Source organism: Tachypleus tridentatus, chromosome 7, assembly GCF_004210375.1.
Source record: "Tachypleus tridentatus isolate NWPU-2018 chromosome 7, ASM421037v1, whole genome shotgun sequence".
Taxonomy (NCBI): Eukaryota; Metazoa; Arthropoda; class Merostomata; order Xiphosura; family Limulidae; genus Tachypleus; species Tachypleus tridentatus.
Genome location: NC_134831.1, coordinates 62,086,527 through 62,104,958, shown reverse-complemented (window position 1 = coordinate 62,104,958; position 18,432 = coordinate 62,086,527). Strand labels below are relative to the sequence as shown.

Genomic DNA, 18,432 nt, shown 5'->3' with positions numbered 1-18,432 from the left:
ATGGTGAAGGCACAATATCACGCTAAACAAGAGTGGCCCAAACGTTGGCGATTGGCGGTGTTAAGTAGTTGCTTTCCATGTAGTCTGTCAATTCAAAATTAGAAACGTTTCGTACAGATAGCCCTTGAGTATCTGGGCAGAATATCAAACAATAAATAGTGTAGGCAAGCCATAGTGCTTGAGTAACTTCAAAGGCTTGTATACTATACTTACAACAAGTGTATAAAATATATAACCGACAGCGTAATAAATCAAAGACGTAATTGATATAAATAAAGTTTGTTTGTTTGTTTTTTAATTTCGCGCAAAGCTACACAAGGGCCATCTGCGCTAGCCGTCCCCAATTTAACAGTATAAGTAGAGGGAAGGCAACTAGTCATCCCCGTCGCGCCAAAACATGCTCGCCCTCCCAGCCGTTGGGACGTTATAATGTTACGGTCAATCCCACTATTTACTGGTAAAAGAGTAGCCCAACAGTTGGTGGTAGGTAGTTATTACTAGCTGCCTTCCTTCTAGTCTTTCACTGCAAAATTAGGCCCAGCTAGTGCAGGTGAAAGGTACTTTGGAGATTCAGTTGGCAAAGTTTAAACTTTTTTGTACATTTGCCATTGTATCACCCGGGGAGTATCTTTTCACATTTTATAAAAAGTTGCTGCTTATGTAGATGAAGGTATAGGTTTGATTTGATGTGTTTGGATTTTCAGAAATCATTTGACTAGGCACCACATAAAATGATTATTAAATAAGCTGTTTATGTAGGTGTAGGAAATTGGTTGGCTGAATGAATCGAAAAATTGGTTAAATAGATGAAAGCAGATGTTTATTATAAATTGAGCACAGTCAAGCTTGATTAATGTCACGAGTGAGATACCTTAGAGCTCAGTATAAGGACATTTGTTCTTTTTGATTTACATCAATGACATAGAGAAAATAATTATTAATTATAAAATATTAATTATAAAAATAATTATTATTATAGTTATTCAAATTTGTTGATAATATTAAAGTTTTGCGTGTTGCTAGCTGAGAGGAGGATACTTCTGCTTTATAGAATGATTTGGATTATTTTAAGAGTTGGGCAAATAAATAGCAAATGAATTTCAATTATAATAAATGCAAAGTTATGCATGTGGTATATCATAATCTGAATTATGGATATAATTTTCATGAAAATAACCTTAACAACTGTTACAAGTGTCAGGACAAATAGGATCTTAGGATGTACGAATGTACCTACAAAATACGGAATACAAACTAAAGAGGTTAGAATGTCATTGTATAGGTCATTGGTTAGGCGACATTTGGAGTATTGTTTTCAGTCATGGGTTCCTTAACTTATAAAGTACATTGAATTGTTATAGAGGGTTCAAAGAAGGGTTACTTGTATGATAACCGAAACAGAAAGATTGTCACACAAGGACAGGTTAAAAATTCTGAATTTGCTTTCTCTTGAAAAATGGAGATTTAGAAGAGATCTGATTGAGGCGTTTGAGACTGTTAAGTGAACTAAAGGCATTGATACGTTATCTTGTTCGTACATAATGGTGACAATAATAATACTAGGAAACACAAATAGAAAATTTTGTAGCGTATAAATCATCTTCAGTTAAGACAGCTTTTTCTAACATGGTGGTTGATCTTTGGAACGGATTGCCTTCAGATGTGGTAGATGCAATTAACTTAATGAAGTTTTTAAAAATTGACAAATGTTTAAAGGATAAGAACCAGTTTCGGCTTATATGGTGTTTAGTTGAATTTACTTTTAGTAGATAAGATGACCTAGATGGACCAAAAGGTCTCTTGCTGTCCTTTGAGATTACGTCATATCCAGTGCCAACGAGGCTTTTCACATAATATCAGGGTTATTCGAGCCAACTGGGATACAACAAATATAGGAGTGATTGAAATATCATTTATATTTGCAAGTCACTTTACAATAACTGTTTAAAGTGAACTTAATTAAGTTGATAAATTACACTTTTCATCAAATTATGTTTTCTCACAACACATTAGAATCAGGGTAAGGATGTTTACAGTATATTATTAAGTTATTTTAACACCGTATCATTTAACACCCGGTCATTATTATGAAAAACTGGCTATCCAGAAGGTTAATAATTTTTGTTTCATCTCGAAACAGGGCCATGTAATCACATTTTTAGTTAGAGAAGACTGTTTTAGTCATTATTAATAACATGGTCATTTCAGGACAAGAGAGAATGTATCAAAAATATGCTCTATCCACTGGCGATGAAGGTTTTCAACCACTGCCAGGTCTCTTCAGACTAGCTGGAATACGATAGATATAGCAGTAGTTGATACGTCAGTCATGTTAACAAATCATTTGACAACAACAGTTACGGCATAAACTGGCTAAGTCGGTGGAGTATGATTTTTCATCATTTCCTACATGATACTTAAGTTAATCCTTTAAAAAAATGACTTAGCGATTTTAAATTACAAGTGCTTGAAAATTAAGGTTAATTCAAACAATCTACTTAAGATTAATCTTTTCACAAATTTCTTATTCTAAGAACTTTCGCTTCCCACTTTAAAAACATCCTCAAAGAACAGACCTAACAGTTTAGATTAGTCATCAATCAAATTATTACGTCAGTTGAACAAACTTGTGATACGTTATTATTTGGTTTAACTATATATAATAGATAAGAAATAACAATATTTACATGAAAAGAACTTACAAAATGTCATACAGAAAACACCTACATCATAATAAAGTGATAAAAATCTTTAGTCATGAAGACATTAACCTTCAAAACTAATCCATTATATTCACAAATTGAGCAATTGGAGAGTGGTGGAATATAAAGGTTGAATTATTCAGATAAATTAGTTTTCCTTCTCATATATTTCGTTCCCCGGTGGTAAGGCGGCAAGTCTATGGACTTAAAACGATAAATTCCAAGACTTGATTCTCTGTGGACACATTAGATAATACTCTAAAACAAACAAACTGACGTATCTCCTCGCCTTACGTCTGATATCAAACTTTCTATTTTAAGCTTTTATCAGGCTTACTTATCATTAAGTATTTTTGATATCAAATGACTTGGGTACATAAATATAAATATAACAAAAAATCTCGAAAGTTATGAAAATGAAACACTGTAATTGTTTTCTGTTTAGTTGTTAACTAACAGGTTTACATTTTTGAACATATTATTTTATATGCTAAAAACTACAGTAGTATTGATATGTTTCCTCTGCGCATTATTTATTTCTGAAATATTGATTTAATTTTTTTCTCTCATTTGTTTCATCATTCAATTTTTTTTTTTTTTTAATAGATAAACTGAGTAACTTGGATGTGTGGCTAATACAAGGAACCTTGCAACAACAAAATACACCAAAACTTACCCAACTCTTGTTCAATATTATCAACAACGTAAACTGATATGTCAGCTTTGATGTTTTAAACACTAGAAATATCAGAAAATGGAAAAAACACTTCGTCAACGAAAATAATATTCCAAGCAGAGGAAATACGGCTGTAAATACAGTAATAGTTCCAGTGAGTGAAAACATCACAATCAGATAGTCTAAATTGGTCAGTTCTTCCATAATTATCTATCTGTTCTTCAGGTTTATTCTGTACAGAGCAGGTATCTTCATGAATTACTTGTAAAAGAAGGCGAAAAGTAACTGTCCGAGAATGAGTCAGAAACACCAACATCTTCTTGTGTTTCGTTTGGTATTGCAACACATTCAGCACAGCTGGAATTCAAAACAATGTACATGTGCACTGACTGTTATAATGTATAGTTCCTACATCTGCTGTCAAACATATACTTCACTGTACCATTACATTAATAACACTTTAACTGTATGCAGGTTGTACACCTCATCTCTAGCACAAGTTTTGCTATACCTTTACTAATGTCTGCACCAGAATCCTGACTCACAAATACATCTTTGTTTACACTTAATGCATTTGACTGAATATGTTTATAGTTAATTCATACGTTTGATTCAACTCTATACATAAAATTTCTCATCAAATGTTGAAAACTGATATTGACAAAGCCTTGCTTCGTTTGTATGGGTGTACCAGAACACATTTGTGTGAGGCCAAGTTTATCTTAACCGTAAAGAATTTTGTGTCCTCATAAAGTTTGAGTATCTGTAACAAAACAGTGCAAAATTTAGTTTGGGGTATAGTTTTCTGTTTTGAAATGTTATTATTTATTTCAATTGATTATTACTCTGTAACCTATATATACCTCTAATTTTCTCATAAACAATAGAATACAAACACCAGAAAGATTGCATGCATTGCTGAAAGTGGAGCTATAAGAGAGCTTCTGATGACTGGGAACCAGTTAACATATCAAATAGCTATTAGCAGGATAAAATAGTTTCAGTGTTATTACCAGGATGTAGAACCAGTTGCAAGCCAATGTTATTGTTCGGACGCCTGAGAAAGGCAGGTCATCTCCCACAACACAAACAGAATGTGTCCATATTTGTCCTTTCCTATGTAAAATAACTTTCTGAGACAGGATAGTATTTCCGAATGTTATACTGTTTACTGCTACTACTACGCTTGCATTGTTCTGGAGGAAGGATGGTCCAGAAATAAGTCTTTGTACGCCCCTTATGGTAGCAGCTTTGGGTTCTTCGTACCCTTAAATTCTCATGGTCGCAGGCCTACTCTTGTTTTCTGTTTTGTAAATTTCCATACATTTGCTTAATACGTTTTCCTGAATCTAAAAAAAAAACAAATACATCGAAGGTTTTTACCAAGGTATACTGTTTTGTTTTTATCAATGATCATTTATGATATCTCTCTTTTTTATTGTAATATTCATGCTTCCTGTTTTACATGTAATTGCACAAACATATCGCTGTCCCATCGGGAATCATAGATTCATGTTTAATATTACTAGTTAATAAGAACACCAAACGAAACCAAACGTTTATTTCAAGAAAGAAACTTGCAGACAAAGTGCCTTATGTAGTGATTTGATTTAACAAATAAAATAACAGTTAAATTTACAACTTAAGACCAGTTCACCACTTTCAATTACTCTTAGGGACTGTCCTAGTACCATTTGAAATTATACCTTATATAGGCAGCTTTAATGTTAGTATACCTCACTGATGGTTTGTTTCTTTCTTTCTGAATATCGCACAAAGCTACTCGAGGGCTATGTGCGCTAGCCGTCCCTAATTTAGCAGTGTAAGACTAGAGGGTAGGCAGTTAGTCATCACCACACACCGCCAACTTTTGGGCTACTCTTTTACCAACGAATAGTGAGATTGACCGTAACATTATAACGCCCCCACGGCTGAAAGGACGAGCATGTTTGGTGCGACGGGGATGCGAACCCGCGACCCTCAGATTACGAGTCGAGTTCCTTAACCACCTGGCCATGCCGGGCCTTACCTCACCGAACACTGAAACACAAAACGTGCTATAAAGTATAATAAGAAACATGAGCTTTCGTGACTTTCATTTTAATAAAACGAAGTCGTCTACTTCATAATGAAGTGTTTTTAGTGTAAATGTGTTAATAAACACAGGCAAGAGGCGCATTACGTGTTTATAAAACAATATACAAAAGCAAAAATTATAGTTTTTTTTTTCTTTGAACATGATTGTTCACAGTATATACCAAAATTAGCACGAAAATAACTCGAGCATACTCATTGGTTCTCCCTTTCTTTGAAGCCTACCGGAAGTTCTAATTTTTATCTACATACAACTGCAATACGTCTGAAAAATTAAGTTTTCCTAATTTTTTTGGCCCTGCATGGGCAGGTGGCTAGGATGCTCGACTCGTAGCCTGCGGGTCGCGGGTTTGAATCCCCGTCACACCAAATATGCTCGCCTTCTCAGCTGTGATGGCGGTATAATGTGATGGTCAAAAAGAGTAGCCCAAGAGTTGGCGGTGGATGGTGATGACTAATTTTCTTTCTTCTAGTTTTGTACTGCTAATACAGGTAGCGTTCGTGTAGCTTTGCGCGAAATTCAGGACAAACCAAACATATTTTTCAGAAGTAGCTCGTAATGTATTCAATAATGGTCTTCTAATATGGGTCAGTTGAAACTTCTGTCAACAATGGTCTTCTAATATGAGTCAGTTGAAACTTCTGTCAACAATGGTCTTCTAATATGAGTCAGTTGAAACTTCTGTCAATAATGGTCTTCTAATATGAGTCAGTTGAAACAGACCATTGTCTGTCAACAATGGTCTTCTAATATGAGTCAGTTGAAACTTCTGTCAATAATGGTCTTCTAATATGAGTCAGTTGAAACTTCTGTCAACAATGGTCTTCTAATATGAGTCAGTTGAAACTTCTGTCAATAATGGTCTTCTAATATGAGTCAGTTGAAACTTCTGTCAACAATGGTCTTCTAATATGAGTCAGTTGAAACTTCTGTCAATAATGGTCTTCTAATATGAGTCAGTTGAAACTTCTGTCAACAATGGTCTTCTAATATGAGTCAGTTGAAACTTCTGTCAATAATGGTCTTCTAATATGAGTCAGTTGAAACAGACCATTGTCTGTCAACAATGGTCTTCTAATATGAGTCAGTTGAAACTTCTGTCAACAATGGTCTTCTAATATGAGTCAGTTGAAACTTCTGTCAATAATGGTCTTCTAATATGAGTCAGTTGAAACTTCTGTCAACAATGGTCTTCTAATATGAGTCAGTTGAAACTTCTGTCAATAATGGTCTTCTAATATGAGTCAGTTGAAACTTCTGTCAACAATGGTCTTCTAATATGAGTCAGTTGAAACTTCTGTCAATAATGGTCTTCTAATATGAGTCAGTTGAAATTTCTGTCAACAATGGTCTTCTAATATGAGTCAGTTGAAACTTCTGTCAATAATGGTCTTCTAATATGAGTCAGTTGAAACTTCTGTCAATAATGGTCTTCTAATATGAGTCAGTTGAAACTTCTGTCAATAATTCATCCTCTTTTTCTATTCAACATATATTATCTACGTGTTTGCTGAATAACCTGTATTATCTATATCTTCAGTATTTTATGAATAATATAATTTCCTCACATTTCTGTAACCACACACACTATATTATGAAACAATCTTGCTAGAAATATCAAAATTGCACGTTATAGATTGTAGAGTGTCACCGTATGTTGTTGTTGTTTTGTTTTCTGTATAGGGCCCGGCATGGCCAAGCGTGTTAAAGCGTTCGACTCGTAATCTGAGGGTCGCGGGTTCGCATCCCCGTCGCGCCAAACATGCTCGCCCTTTCAGCCGTGGGGGCGTTATAATGTTACGGTCAATCTCACTATTTGTTGGTAAAAGAGTAGCCCAAGAATTGGCGGTGGGTGGTGATGACTAGCTGCCTTCCCTTTAGCCTCACACTGCTAAATTAGGGACGGCTAGCACAGATAGCCCTCGAGTAGCTTTGTGCAAAATTCAAAATACAAATAAAAATATAAAAGAATTCATATGATATAAGCAAATGTTTGTTTCTTTTTTAATTTCGCGCAAAGCCATACGAGGACTATCTGTGCTCAGTCGTCCCCAGTTTAGTAGTGTAAGATTAGAGAGAAGGCAACTAGTAATCACCACCTACTGCCAACTCTTAGGCTACTCTTTTACCAACGAATACTGGGATTGACTGTAACTTTATAACATCATCACGGCTGAAAGCGCAGGCATGTTTCGTGTGACAGGGATTCGAATCCACGACCCTCAGATTACGAGTCGAATGCCCTAGCCACCTGGCCATGCCGGTTTCCTATGTATCCGTGTAGAACAATAAAAAAATATGCATCTAGAAATGTGACAAAAGTCACGTAAACATGTTCATACGTTGCTTCTACAACATATCCATTCAAGCGTCACATAACTGAAGCTACTGAATAATGAAATGTGTATTCCATATGAATACATAATGGTCAAGTAACTGTGCAACATGAAAAGATATCTTCGTGAGTGAATAGTTGGAATGAGCTCTGGGAAACCGTTATATTCGTACTTTAGATTAATTATAGTTTCAAGAACATTTGGTTTAGTTTAGTTTGTTTAGAATTAAGCACAAAACTACAATATGGGCTATCTGTGCTCAGCCCACACAGGTATCGAAACCTAGGTTCTAGCAGTGTGCATCCGCAGACATACTGCTGTGCAGTTGGGAGCGTTTCAAGAAGGAGTAGAGTGCTTTGGTCATGAGAACCTGATGATGAAGCCTTTTACAATAGAAACTATGAGACTGTAACGGCATGGTGAGGTTTCAAAATTGATTTAGTATAACGTATTAACCCTCAGCATTATAAACTGAATGACCAAACATTTACATCTCAGATCACAAGACTGATTATATGACACCTAATTTTTATAAATCGAGATGAAAATGGAGGTAACTGAATTATGATAATGGATTTTACCTTATAAAAGCTATTATATTACATATTACAGTGATTTCTTAATTGTTTGAGCAATTTAGATTCCATAAGCGGTTGTTTGTGTGTTCTTAAGCTCAAAACCACACAATGAGCTATCTTTGCCTTGCCCGCCATGAGTATTAAAACTCGGATTCTAGCGTTGTAAGTTTGCAAAATACCTAGGAAGCACCATAAAAGAAGAAATGTTTGATTTCATGAATAACATCTCGTTTTTAAAGAGGTGCAGACAAAGGACCATTTTCCAAAGATGAAGCAAGAAAGACTACCTCTCAAAAGTGTTTGGAGGAAGTGATAAAATATAATGTTCACAAGAGGTGTTTTATGGAATTGAGAAATAAAAAACAATCTAAGATGGTTGCATGAACTCTATAAATACAAGAATTCAACCAGATCATGAATTGTCTGCAAAAACGGGTAAAAGCAAACATTTGTTTAACTTCAAGAAGGACATGCTAATAAAAGCACCATAGAGGAGTGGTGTTAGTTATTTGGATTCCCTAAGCAAGAATATTTTCAAACCCCTCACCCACACATTAAAAAATACTAATTGCATTATTTTCACAAACTAAAAATGCACCAACATAACACATACTAGTACACTTTATGAAAAAGCAATTGTTACTCACACATTAACACCACTTCGCCAGTATCATTCACAAATCATGCGCACTGTGTTTGTACTTCAATAAGAAACCAATCAGCACACGCGCACCTGTGTCTGACTGAGAAGTGTCTTTTTGCGTCAATTTTCAAAAATTCATTCGAGACCGCATAATGTGTTCCTGGTTCTCTTTTATTGATAATACTTTTCTTTTCAAATGAGTACAATACTAAAACAGGCAAAAATGAAGATTTGATGAAAATGATTTGAAAAGTGAAATTACCATGAATCGAAGGCGCCTTGAGTTCCTTGAGTAATTCCTCATTCTGCTTGTGTCAGAACTGGATACACATGAGCAAGATCATGGTTGCTAATTTTTGTTTCTCTGACAGGTTCATAAAAACCATTTGTCACCAGAATCGATTAAAAATGGTAATTGGAAAAGAATATGTGTGCCAATAGGAAAATATATGGTCACCAACTGTTAGAACTTAGTTAGGGAACAGACAACTTGGCAAAAGTGAAGCGTAAATTAGTCATAAGACTGAGTAGTATCTGACCAATTCATTTAACAATAGTCTTCATTCGACTGTTCCTTATTGTACTATGCAGAAGACATTGGGACAACTATTATTGGCAATAGTCAGTCTGCCTAAAACATGATGTGTGTGTTTTTTGTTGTTATTTTTTTGTAAACCGGACATCACGGCTTTAATGGTGTCTAGATCATCAAACAATGGACAACGAGTAGTTGCACCTGAAGAGTCTCGTTTTACTTCACCTTTCTTGTGTTGTTCCAATGATGTTGGCTACGGGACTCGATGTTATGAACTATGATTTTAAGGCTATTAAAGATATTGTATCTAAGAGACATTACAAAACCGTTGCTTTGTCTTTACAACATTCTGCTGACCACAGATATCGGGACCAATTGCATTGTGTTGGTCGACAAACCGTTTTTAATATCTGAATAAAGCCAAATTTAGGTAATATAAACATTTTCAGTAATATCAACTTGAAGAAGCTAGACGTGTCCTAGTGGTTAGCATACCCAGACTACAAAAACAATGCTCCCTGTACTGCAGGACCGTGAATGCGCTAAACAAATTACAGTCAAATACCAAAGTTGTTGGTGGGCACTGTTGATTAGTTGCATTTTCTCTAGTCTATAAACTGAAAATTAAAAACAGGTAGCTTTTTCTGTAGCTTTGAGCTAAAGTTCTAAAACACATAAAACAAACAGTTAATTTAATTTAGTCCGAGATATTGAGTCTCGCCATTAAGACTTTGGAAAAAAAAATTAATTAGACAGTTTCTAGAATTTTAAGCGGTAAAGAGGAAATATTCCTTAATATGACCATACTGAAATTTTGCGACAGGATCTTTATGCTTTTTTCTGCCGCTTTCAAATATATTGACATAATTTGTTTGTTTGTTTGTTTTTTGACATGAAGTACACAATGGTCTTTCTCAGCTCTGTCGCACCTCAGATTTTAGCTTTGCAAGTTTGTAAGCTTACAGATGATCCACTGAGGAGGGGACATATCTACATAATAAAGTCATTGGACTAAACTACTGTGTAATATTCTACATATTTCAATTGAGGTATCGCACTAAATTAGAAAAATGGCCATTTAAAATTATTTTGCTTTTGAATGTGTATAACTATTTACTATAATAAAAAAATTTTTTTTGCTTTGTAATCTTCGTCATACCTGATCTTGATCATCTGTTGTCATGGCAACTTCTGCAGCAACAACACTTGGAAAGTATTAGTAGTTACATAAGATACAGGAAATATTCCTAAAATAAACATGAAAGTTCTTAAGTTGCAGACTTCAATTACAAGAACCATTGGCGCCATGGATATAATCCTCCGTCACCGGAGGTACTACATCTTACAATTTAAACAGTGAAAATCTATCACTATGCTTTTCAACTGTCTAGGGTTGTAAAAATTAAGATAACGGCTAAGCCAGTGAAATTTTGTCAAACTATGCTGGATATCTATCTATGCAGCATTGGTATTGATTTGGCAAATAGCGCATGCTCCAATCTGTCATTTTTCTGCAGAATGTCTTGTAAACAGAAAAAACGAAAATAAAAGACAGCGACGACAGGATTTTCATCAGTTAATGAAAATCTGTTCTCAGTTTCTTTTAGCATACTTTCCTTGAGGAAATATGTATTTCTTCATCATAAACCTAAATTACTTACTAATGCTACCGCATGACGTACCGAAATTGTTTCTTACGCTGCTATAAAAAATTGTGTTCTAGTCTTCAGTAATATAAACAAACATATTCTCCACTTCTAAGTAATGTTATGATTCACGAGTTCAAAAGATCTTGCGTTAACTCCCACGAGTGTAAGTTACTCAGTATATAACTTTCACTTCCTTTTCATAGTTTTTTTTTTCATTTACTGTATTGCTTGTATCTGTTTTTCTCCTTTACTAATGAATAACGTTGTAAGAAAATATTTCTGAAACATGCAAGATGAATTTCAACACATGTTTCAAATTAAACGCTGATTTATACTGAGAACTTTCAATACAAGTAAAGATGTGCTAATAGAAAAGTCGCTGAAATTCGTTTCCTCTAAATGTATTCCAACTCTTCCAAAAACGTGAATGTAATTAGCTTCCCTTATAGGTTGTTTTAACTGCTATCGACCCAGAAATATCATGTTTGTAAATTAATAAAAGAATACCAAAATGTTACAAAATTTAACTAGGGACTTTTCTACGAGCTGTATAAACAGATGATAAATTGACAAGCTGTTAACTAAATAGAAATTATTCAAACAAATACAAGTAATTACATGTGTAAATATATATATATATTTATTACAATTTACGAAGTATTTACTTTTATGTGTCTTTCACAAGCTTCAGTAATCACAACTTATGTTATTTTTGTATACCATTCACTCAAGAAGCTAGGATATGAATGGGTGGAAAATCTCTGCCTTTAGACATTAACTGCAATATTGTTAATGTAAAACAATAATATTGTATATTGATTAACTGTTGTAGCCAAACAGAAAACTATGTAGAATTGAGCTTAGCAGCCAATATTTAAGATGTATATTTTCCTATACTTTAGACAATTTATTATTGGTAAGACAATACACAAATAGACGAAAATACACAAAATATATTACAGTATGTGAAATATTTAGTCCTGATTGTATAAGTTTGATATTAGGTCAAGCAGTTCTTCTTATCATTGTAAAAGAACTACGTGAAAAAAATATTTCAAAATATATAGATAACAATGTGAGGGTTGAGTGACCATATGCCAAGAGTTTGCAATACCACCATCAATTATCAGACTTTTCAAGAAATATTAAAAACTATGTAACATAACATACAATTATTTCCACAAGTAATATTCTTATACAAATCACATGAATAAATACCAAGACTGAGAGAAACAATTATTAGGTGGACATTAATCGTAACAAACATATTTTAAAATTACACCCTTGTGGAAATTAATTGAAGCAAGACGGAAAATTACGATTTATTCAATTTTTTGCGTGTTATTTTTGAGAATCCAAAAATTACTCACAAATTAATACATGATATGACTACCTTTATTTTTCAGAAGATCATTAATCCGCTTTGGCATCGAGTCCACGAGTTGACTGCAATCTTTACTAATTTTTGGATCGCGGTACCACACCTCAATTATGGCTTCAATTAGCTTATCTTCCGTATTACAGTCATTTTCCCGAAGTCTACCTTTACAAATCGCTCAAAGATTTTCAATAGGATTTAAATCCGGAGAGTTTCCAGGCCAGTTCAGCACCTTTATTCGCGTTGTAGTCATAAAATTCTTCACAAGTTTCGATGTGTGGCACGAAGCCAGATCTTGCTGAAAAATGCCAGATCCATCTGGAAATCTCTTTTTCAATTCTGGAACGACTCTTCTCTGCAAAACTTCGATGTACTGTGGTCCTCGCATCATACCTTCTACGATACATAAGCCTCCGACGCCATAGTAGCTGAAAAAAACAAAAACATCTTCTTCAAGGGATGTTTTACGAACTGATTGATGTGAGATCTCGAAGTTTCTCACCTGGAGATCTGCGAACATGAAGACTTCTTTGACCCTGTACGAAGAAATGAGTCTTGTCACTGAATAACACCTTCCTTCATTGTTCTTGCATCCAGTTCTTGTATTTCAGACCCCATTGATACCGTTTTTTCTTCATTGAGTTGGTAAGAAGTTGTTTTTTGACTGGTCTCCTAACCCTTCTAACGCAATTTCGAATAATGTAATATTCCTCAAATTTCATTATATACCAAAAATAGATCGACCGTACTTCAAAACACAGCTAATGACACCGTCTGTGTGAGAAAAAAAATGACTATTAAAAGAAATCAGCGGGTCCAAAAGCCTACCGGCTGCCATGTTGAAAATATTGTAAAATGACCATTTGTTTCAATTAATTTGCACAAGGGTGTAGTTAATCACACAGTAACCGTTTCACCACAAGTGTTTATTAATACAAGATATGATAAGTTCATGTTTTTCATATTCACCAACAAGAAGATTACAATTTATAAATATTTACAACCAGGATCTCTCAGAGGTTGACAGAGGACTGGGTCACTTCTATCTTTTGAAGCTTTAATATAAAAAAAAAAAGACGACACATTAAAATGAAGTGAAGCAATCACTTGCCCAAAAGAAAAGTGAAACATAACCTGAATATTTAACTTGTATTACATATAATTTACAGCTTTAAACTGAAAGTGCATTTCAAATTTTTTTGTATGTTTGGGCAAAATAATGTGTCTCATATAGAGGCTCGGGCCAAATGACCATCCTAGCCACCATTTAATTGGCTCTATTTACAATGTAGATGCATATAAGTCGTGTATGTCTATATTTTCCTCATTTCTTCTAACTAAAACTATAAAAACATTTCCACTTAATATCATCACAATAAATGATGCCAAGCATAAAGTACGCATTTCATGATTCACCATTTTATATCAGTTGAAAAAAAAGTCTATAAATAGATATCAGACACGTGCCACAGATCTCAAAATAACTATGGTACTGTATTTCTCGGTCTACCAGTTAAAATTCAGCACTAAATGTATACGTAAAAATAATCATAACATGCTTTCCAACAAGTACCGGCCCGGCATGGCCAGGTGAGTTAAGGCATTCGACTGGTAACCTAAAGGACGTGGGTTCTAATCCCGGTCGCACCATACATGCTCGCCCTTTCAGCCGTGGAGGCGTTATAATGTGACGGTCAATCCCACTATTCGTTGGTAAAAGAGTAGCCCAAGAGTTGGCGGGGGTGGTGATGACTAGCTGCCTTCCCTCTAGTCTTACACTGCTAAATTAGAAATTAGAGACGGCTAGCGCAGATGGCCCTCGAGTAGCTTTGCGCGAAATTCAAAAAACAAAGAAAAACAAACAAACAAGTACCCGTTACTGCCAGCAAGAAGCAAACTTCCTGCTGTTTAACATATTACCAATGACACATAAAATCGCTTACAATTCATATTTCAATAAGTGCTTGAAATGTTTAAAGCATAAACTTGAAAATAAGAAATTATAAACCAAAACTAACATACGTTAGTTTCCCTGCATAAAGAGTAGGCGTACAACAACAAAATTCCTAAAGATAATATACATAATTTGACGATCAAACTTTTAAATACACTGATATCTGAAACACAGTAATACGAATTTTTAGAAAGCAAACTTGACGTTTGCTTGAACTACACGTTTAAGTAAAACACCATTTTTCAATAGGTTTTGTTTGTTTGTTTTGAATTTCGCGCAAAGCTACACGAGGGCTATCTGCGCTAGTCGTCCCTAATTTTGCAGTATAAGACTAGAGGGAAAGCAGCTAGTCATCACCACCCACCGCCAACTCTTGGACTACTCTTTTACAAATGAATAGTTGGATTGACTGTCACGTTATAACGTCCCCACGGCTGAAAAGGCGAGCATGTTTGGTGTGACGGGAATTCGAACCCGCGACCCTCAAATTACGAGTCGAGTACCTTAACCACCAGGCTGTAACTTTAGAATATGTGTATAAACGACCCAGTTTATGTACTCGGTTTATTTACTGGTGTCATGATAAGTAACTAGAAACATCTCAAATATAGCTCAGAGAAAAAGGTTTATAATGCTGAACATTGAGTTTCGATGCTAGCGATGGTATAGCATATATAGCCTATTGAGTAAAAATATTTCTACTGGGTTTCTGGTAACCAAGAATTACTTCACCACGGCGATTATACGAAAAGTGTAAGTCTTTTGTGCTTCCTTGTGTACTGTGTTATCTGTTTAAACTCCAAAATATATGAACTTACCAACATTACGCCATTGTTAACCGTACACGCTCGGGCAATCCTAACGAAACTAAGAAACTTAAATACAAAAAAAAAAAAACATGAATAGAAAAAATGTCATTTATTTCATCCAACAGTGAGAAATCTCGAATTTTTTGAAGATAAAACTCGAAGAATTTTAACCAATATACAAACTACAAACATTATGCATAATTTACAGAAAAAAAACTTCTAAAAGCCATGTTAAACTCGAAATATAAAGAACTGAATGACCTGCAGAAGCAAAAAGTGTTGATGTCCATAACAGCCATTCTGGGATAGATTTTGTTTTTATTTCAAGTGAGTTTTTTATATGCAAAAACGGCTCGTTTGGGTTGAGAAAATATTTTACATTTTCTAAGTAAAATATTTTCTCAACCCAAACGAGCCGTTTTTGCATATAAATTTCTCAACAAGTGGGTTTCTCGACATCACTGATTATTATTTCAAGTGAGTTTCTCTTCATCAAACCTGTTGAGTAGCTTTATACTTGTTAACAAAGATCTGAGAGACTGGAATAATTTGGCTACTTCTTCAAGACATATTTATTATTCATTGTTGTTTCTTTTTTTCTCGGTCTTTCTTTGTGTTTACTGCAATGGTACCCCCCCCCCCTTGCGATCCTAATCTCTACTCATTTGAAATCGGCTGGTGTTCCTGTAAGCCAAATATTTATCACCCGGGTGGTTGTACCAGTCATTAGATTTGGAATTCTAGAGCCTCAGACCTTACCAGGACCGGTAAATATATATATATACGTACTTTTAATGTTTGTATGTGTTGGGAAAAATAGAAACACATTTTTGAAATGATTAGTTTTCTAAGATCTTGACTACCTGCCAGAAGTCTGATGAATAATTGATAAAAAGCTAGGCCTTTCGCTTCTGTCAAGTGACACAAGGGTTTAGAGTTTACCACAATTAGTACTATGTAATAAATGTCGCACCAAACAGACTTGAAACATACAAGAATTGCCTCTAGCACTTACCTCCTTTACCTGAACCAAAAAAAGACGTGTTACGTGGCTGAGACGAAAGTTATTCTTGAACTGAAAGATGGAAAAAAGAAAAGGGGAGAAAACTATGACGACTGTTAGGTGCCAAATCATGCAAGGATAGCTACGAAAAACAATGCCCCCCCCCAGTGGCACAACGGTATGTCTACGGACTTACAACGATAGAATCTGGGTGTCGATACCCGTGATGGGAAGAGCACAAGTAGCCCGTTGTGTGGTTTTGTACTTAATTGTTTGTTTTTGAATTTCACGCTAAGTTACCCGGGGACCATATGCGCTAGCCGTGGTTCTATACCCCGCGGTGAATGCATTAGGTAGTCCAATGTGGCTTTATTCTAAAACACCGAAACGCTTAGTATTCAAAACTAATTTGGAAGGAATATCATGGCTTCTCCGAAATTTACTGGTTTGATAATTGTAGAACGAATAGGAAGAAAACCACTTACACAAGTGAAATAATAGGTAATCCTGTCCTTTCTTCTTCACGTCAGAGGAATTATAACGTTTATACTATAACTTCTGAAAAGACATGAGAATCAAATGCGGCCAAATAGAGTATTTTGTGCGTATAGATGTTTATCTTTTAATATATCGGGAAAAGTAACATTTTTAATACTTTGGTGTTAAGTAACATGTTATTCTATGAAACCAAGAAGGAATTAACAATAACAAAGAATAATATATTCCTAAACATGAAAACATGATGTTCAATATAAAAATTTTGCAAAATCTAAAACAGTTTGTGAAAAAAAAATTACAAGTTATTATGGTAGCTTGTACTTATTAATACCACACTACTTTCAGTTATACTTGAATGTGAAAGAGATAAAAACATTAACATAAACATTTACTAATGTCGTTTCTTTGAATCTCCTATATTTGTAGGTAATTCTTCTGTTTTGTGTGTGTAAACAAATGTAATTACCATATCTCTCTTTCTATCGGCCCTCCGCGAGTACAGCGGAAAGTCTACGGATTTATAAGGCTAAAATCAGGGATTCGCCTCCCCGCGATGGCTCACCTAATAAATTCCAAAAATGCAGCAGATAACGTGATGTGCTTTGCTATAAGAAAAACGAACACACTCTTTCTGTTGAATTTCTTATTTCATATGTTCTTAAGCCCATGCTTAATAAGATTGTTATAAAAGTCTTTATTTCATCTCGTTTGATCTATGTTAACATTCTCTGTTCACCCACACTTCGCTTTTAATTACGTCACATTTACTTTAATGAAGTTTCAACGGTTCTGTTTGAGAAAATTACATTACGACAGATTTTTTTACTTAAGTTTATTTGCATTAATACTATCTTCCATGATTGTCTCAGATTACCTTGAGTCTCCGCTCAAGTGGCCTGACAATGGCTTTTATACCTTTTACTTACACGTATTTCATCATTTATCCTCATGTAAGTGAGAAGTACAAGACGTCATCTTTAACTGTCATTTTGCTTTTGTTTTTCTCGCATAATAAAGTAGTACAACTAGAGAAAGCCTAGTGTCACGTTGTTCTTTCTCGCAAGTAGTTCGATATAGTTGTCTCTTCTAATGTATTTTCTCAGTTTTAAGCGTTAACACTTAGCACATCTGCCTATCCTGATGCTTTGATGTATTTTTAATTTTTTCTTTTTTATGTAATAAATAATATTGATCCTCACTTCATTCTTTTATGTATTCATCATTCGTATAGTTATGTGGTAATACCCTTGACTTGTTATTATTTTCATGTCTTTTCATCATTTTTGTTTTTAAGAGACACAATTATCCTTTCCCAAGTTCTGTTTTTTTCTAATGCTATTCATTTGTTTCGCCTGCTTCCCACCGGCTAACGGTAGTTTTGACTGTATAAGGACTTATAACGCTAAAAATTAGGTTTCAACGCTCGTTGTGAACAGAGTATAGATAGCCCATCGTATAGCTTTGCACATAACAACAATCAAACAAGACTTTTGTAATAAAGTTTGGTATGTTTGGAATTTCGCGCAAAGCTAGATGACGGCGCTAGCTGTTCCTAATTTGGCAATGTAAGACTAGA

General features: G+C 34.6%; 1 protein-coding gene across 14 annotated transcripts in view; it reads right to left on the bottom strand.

The window, feature by feature from the left end:
* LOC143255805 (uncharacterized) overlaps positions 1-18,432 on the bottom strand; it is a 158,842-nt gene that overhangs the window by 108,347 nt on the left and 32,063 nt on the right. For 5 of the 14 annotated variants that reach the window (XM_076512052.1, XM_076512050.1, XM_076512053.1 and 2 more), the window contains exon 1: positions 3,379-3,705. The exons of 6 other annotated variants lie outside the window; for them this stretch is intronic. In XM_076512052.1, the coding sequence (XP_076368167.1) occupies positions 3,379-3,582 (204 nt within the window). In that variant the 5' untranslated portion in view covers positions 3,583-3,705. Of the gene's footprint in view, positions 1-3,378; positions 3,706-10,724; positions 10,995-12,607; positions 13,367-18,432 lie in introns of those variants that run through there. 3 more of the 14 variants (XM_076512063.1, XM_076512064.1, XM_076512060.1) reach the window with 2 other exon arrangements.